At 32.6% G+C, this 5,540-nt stretch overlaps 1 protein-coding gene across 1 annotated transcript; it reads right to left on the reverse strand.

Moving 5' to 3' along the window:
- Positions 1-1,257: 1,257 nt before the first annotated feature.
- LOC109243963 (peroxidase 27-like) lies at positions 1,258-3,028 on the reverse strand. Its single transcript, XM_019410984.1, has 4 exons — positions 2,736-3,028; positions 2,253-2,441; positions 1,995-2,160; positions 1,258-1,876 (listed from the first exon to the last, which is right to left on the reverse strand). Exons 1-4 carry the CDS (start codon positions 2,946-2,948, stop codon positions 1,470-1,472), a joined length of 975 nt encoding a protein of 324 aa, XP_019266529.1. The 5' UTR covers positions 2,949-3,028; the 3' UTR covers positions 1,258-1,469.
- Between the last annotated feature and the right edge of the window lie 2,512 nt (positions 3,029-5,540).

Genomic DNA, 5,540 nt, shown 5'->3' on the forward strand with positions numbered 1-5,540 from the left:
TTTTGATGATTTAACAAACTTCATATGAGAACCACATAGGGAACCTGATACAAAGCCTCTCCGTGCTCAGAACAACAAGTCAAATATCTAGCACAAGTTCCAATGAAACAATTAAGGGAACAACAGATGAAACATATGCATATCAGTTCCTCCGGTCACAGTACAAGTCAACTCTTACAGCTGTTAAAGCTGCTGCACTGCACACGCAACAGTGCAACAACATTGTTGAAGCATGCTGTGTACCGTACACTCCCTTGCATCATCTTTGATGACCTCACTTATATATTACCAACATGAGGCAAGGGAGATGACACACACTTGCAAGCCCTAAAACACATTTTACTCTCAATAAGTGTGCAACCGCCTTCATTTATTCTAAGGCATTGAAGAACAAAACAGCAACATAACGAAGGACCAGATCCTAGCATTGAATACATCGTGTATCCTTAGTATTGTTGTCTTTATTTATGTTATTCACTTGTAACTCCTACTCAGCTTATTTGGAAGCATCTCGTAGGACACTTTTGTAAACCAAAAACCTTGTGTTTGTGTTTGAGTAGAGTTAGTCAAAGTGGTTAGCTTTGTAATAGAGTTATTACAAATAGCCTTGCAATATAGTTATTGTAAGTAGGTGATAGATTAAGAGTTTAATTCCTAAGTTACAATAGGTTGTAATTTAAAGTTTCTTGATTTAGTAAAGTTGAAATCCTACGAGTGTAGGTCGTGGTTTTTAATACCGTGAGCTGGGAGTTTTCCACGTAAATATTGTTGTGTTATTTACTTATTGCTCTGTGTTCTGTCAGAACTGATAGAGAACCAAATTCTCTATACAGTTTGGTGGACTCTTAGTTTACATCATATACAATAACTAGTATGCCTCAATTCCAAAGAGTCGGAATGATATAAATCCAACCAAATTACATCATAGGACAGTAGAAACCGATTAACTAGCATGTCTTAGAAGAAGCATCTAGGGGTTAATTTTATTTTAAAATTTAAAAAACACTCATATTATGTTGTTATTGATAGTAAGAAAATTTCTCCAAGTTGCTATAGATTATTAAGTACGTACTATATTTCTTTTGAGTAAAACCTTCAAATTAAAATTGCTACAAGACATAATGGTATGCCATAAAATTGAGTGAAGAAAATTTAGATGTTTTACCCATTAGTTCAAATCCTATATCTTTCAACCTTTCGGAATCATATTTTAAAAAAGTAAAACAAAAAGAAAATTCTATTAATCATGCGTGCTAGTAAAAGCAAAACAAACAATTTTATTAGTTACGTACATGCTTAACCAACTGAATTACAAACTTACAATACAATGAAGGTTTACCACCATAAAATCACGTTCCACAAACTAATCAGAAAAGAAAAGAATATCCACAAAAGAGATCCAATTATCAAACATAACAATACCAAAATGATTAAGATTTGGCAAGGGAAATAGTTTATCAAAGTTTCTCTTAGTTTCGAAAGGCACAATGTTTTCTGATTTCACCTGCTTTACCAGTAAGAACGCCAATTTTTCCCATTTTTATCATTGATTCTCCAAAATCCTCGAAGAAAGTGGATCCATAGGGATTTACTTGAGACAAAACATAAGCTTTTGTTTGACTATCAGTGAGAAGAGCTGCATCAGATGCGAACAACCCTCTTCTTTTGCTAACCATGGTGTAATAATCAGTGTCAAAACTCTTGAAACTTCCGGGATCCATTTCGACGATGGTGGTCACATCTCCTGGCTTACATTTGATCTTCAAACGACCTATGTAGTTCTGATCCATGTTTGGGTCTGTATCACCTTTGCCAGTGAAATTGTACATACGACTTGAGAAGGAAAAACAATGTGACATTCCAATAGTGTGTCCTCCTACGAATAAACAAGGAGAAAATAAATAAATAAAAAATATAAATGTTAGATTTTTGAGTTTCTTGAATTAATGTAACTCTTCCACATGAAGTTGTTCACAATAAAATATCAATTTTACCTGATAAAACAACAAGGTCTTTTACATTTAAGCCCAAAGAGCCAAATGTTGTTTTAAGAGTAGTGAAGTTATCAAAAGGAGTTGGCAAATTATTTAAGGCATCTGAGAGAATTGAAACTCTCCCATCTCTTCTTCCCAAGGGAACTGCCCAAGTTGGTCCATTAATCTGAAATAACCCATAACATTTATATTACGTAAAAGAATTATAATTATTTGGAATTCTAAGAAATTGATTGAATTTACTATTTATTTAGTTACCAATTCAACAGCATCACGGGCTGCTAAGGCTAAAATATCAGAGCAAGAGACAATGCCAGGACACTCTTGCTCTAAAGCAGATTTAGCAGCATCAATTACTTGGAAGCCCCTCAAACTTTGATTTGGAATTGCATCTTTCTCTGCTTGATTACCTTTTGTTGAATTCAGTAGTACTGAACCATCACATCCCTGCATCATTAAGTGAATATGTTATAGCAGTGGCAGATCCAGGATTTTTAAATCGTGGTTGCTTAACTATTTTTCATCTCAAAATTGCTACCAAGACTTGGTACTCAATTAATATATTTATATAATTTTTTTTTAATTTTTATAATAAATAATAGTCTTTGGTTCCATATGTAATAGGTGCTCAAACACTAATAACTTATAATGTAGATCCGCCTGTGTGTTCTAGTCCATTCGACATGACAAAGATCAAATAAACTAAGGTAAATACATAAGGCATTAAATCACGGTGCTTACCCTAACAAAACAATCGTGAAAATGCATTCTCAATAAAGGAGCAGCCAGAGTAGGAGCACGAGAAATGTAGTGAGATGTTGTTTCTTTCACAATTGCCTCCACATTTGGACATGTTTTTTGGTAGAATCCTACTTCTACACCTTGAGAATTAGCAACCTTTAATATGCAAAAAATTTGAAGAATGAGAAATGAAAGAAACTTAAATGTTTTCATTATCTTTTTTGGACAAAGGATGATGAAAATCTCAATGTACTTTCTTGCTTGAAGTGATGATTGGGACACTCAAATGCATGTCCTTTAAATAAGAAGATGATTGCGATATAAAAATCCTTTAATTTGATTTGTTAAAATGGTAGAGCCGTACGTATATATAATGGAAAGTTGATTTTAAAATTTAGCAGTTAGCACCTTCTAAGTGAAGCATTTTTTAATGTTATTATTGCTAATATATGCGAAATGGACTGATTACCAGAAAACAAAATAATCAGAGAACAAAAAGGAAAAAGAGAACGACAAGCTTCTATAATTTTTCTTGCCACTGTTGTATGATTGAGTTGTTACTATTCTGAAAGAAGATTCAGCGGACTATCAACTATATCAAGTGAATGCCATTCATGTTAGGATATGATTTTCTTACCATATTGGATTTTACCTTTTAAAAAAAAGAGAGTTTAACATAATTGATTTTTACTTTTTCTTAAAAAAAATATAGATCTTTTTCATATTTAACACATCCTTACTAGTGGAGAAGTATGAGCTTTATATGAGAATCTCTCCTTCATGCACAAGAATAGATCCCAATGTACTCTTTCAAAGAGTCTTGTTTCGGGGGGAATTCATTCTCTCGTACTTATTTTTTTTTATATAAGTAGGTTGATGTAGTAGGTCAATTGACCAAGTCATATTAAAATATTATGCCTCTTTTAACATACTTTATTGTGTCATCTGATATATCATTATCAAGGTTTGCTTTGTTTGCTTCCGTGACGCCTTGTTATTTTCGATCCCAACATGGATAATCTAAAACACTGTTATCAAAGGCGAACAACGCAAAAACTCTCTAAGGTCTGGTGGGGCTTTAAGCGCAAAAGCACATATAAAGCGTCAGCTTTAATGAAGAAATGCGCAAACGGAGAAAAACTACAAATATATATATATATATATATATATATATATATATATATATACCATGAATACCAAATATATAGACAAAAAATGAAAGAAAATTTACGATAAAGTAAAATATCAATTGTTTAGTGTCGCCTCTTTAGGATTACGCTCATTGATAAGCAAAAGTATATCTTAGAGTCTTGATGACTTCATTGAAGTGCCCGCTAAGCGAGACGAAGCGCTCAACGTGTTTTGAGCCTCGTTTCAGGGCTTAAGTGCGCTTTAAGCGCGCCTTTGATAACACTGATCTAAAACATGTGTTTAATTTTAAAGTGAATAAGCTTGGCCGATAAATTAACTTTTATTTTCAATTTTAAACTTGTCCACCTTAAATAATTTTTGTAGAACAAGGAAAATTTATTACGATCCATTTTACTTGTTTGTATCCAGGTATAACTAATCGTTGGATTGTTATATCACAACGGTACCAAGATTCCAGTATAAAATCATATTATTAGTAGTAGTTATATGTTTACTTATATAGAAAATAAAAATGCAACCAAACGAAATATAAAATGATACCGACGTTTATACTGGAATATTTTCATAATCACGGCAACCAAAAGTGTAATATTATTCATTTTAAGCCAAATCTACACGGTTTTCTTCAAAAGATCTCGCACCGGAAAGGGAGCATAGTAGAGGAGTTCTAAAATTACAACTTAATCAAGTTAAAATTTGGAAAAATAAAACTGTGATCGACTATAATACAAACTGAAGTTACTAAACAATACACTTAATTAAGTACTGTAAAGTTCTATAATAAAGTTCTTGGTTTAATAAGTACAAGTCAAATATTTGAAGATAACGCTTTGATATATACAAAGAATGCGCTGTTTAGGTAGTGTATTACGGATAGAGTTGAGCTGGTAATTTATTCCTTTAGTTGTCTGTTATTTATATATCCCAAGTCAAATACTGAAGAAGAATGCAGCTAACCAGATCTTCAAAGGGCAAACAATTGAATTGGTTCAATTGCATGGTGCTAACGAAATCGAGTGCTAATTCTCATTTTATTTAATTAAGCGAGCGAACATTTATTTTGGATTCGATAATATTTGCAAAATATTTCGGTATTTTTGTTTATTTTATTATTATGAGAATCAATCCTACTACTTCTGATTTTGGGGTTTCCACGCTTGAAAAAAGAAACCTGGGCGCATCGACAAATTTATCACTGGTCCGGCACTAAATGTAGCCTTTCCCCGGGGCAAGATACCGAATATTTACAATGCTCCGGTGGTTCAAGGTCGAGATAGTGTTGGTCAATCATTTAATGTGGCTTGTGAGGCACCACAATTATTAGAAAATAATCGAGTTAGGGCTGTAGTTATGAGTTCTACAGACGGTCTTGTTTAACCAAAAAATGGAATTTCAGTCAAAGCTTTATTTTTAAAAGAACTCGGGTTACTGATAATCGAAAATGAATAAAAGAAATTGATTTTGATAACAAATAGATAGCAGAAAATAAAGTAATCCAATATATTCAGTTGATTTTTTCGTCTCCTTACAAATGATCAGTCTTCTCCCTTTTATAGCTATTTTTAAGTTATACGTTTTGCCTTTGTCATAATAAGATCATTATGGACGATTAAAGGCATTAAATGTTACGTTACATAATCATTGAAATTTAAT

Source organism: Nicotiana attenuata, unplaced genomic scaffold (genome assembly GCF_001879085.1).
Source record: "Nicotiana attenuata strain UT unplaced genomic scaffold, NIATTr2, whole genome shotgun sequence".
NCBI classification, from domain to species: domain Eukaryota; kingdom Viridiplantae; phylum Streptophyta; class Magnoliopsida; order Solanales; family Solanaceae; genus Nicotiana; species Nicotiana attenuata.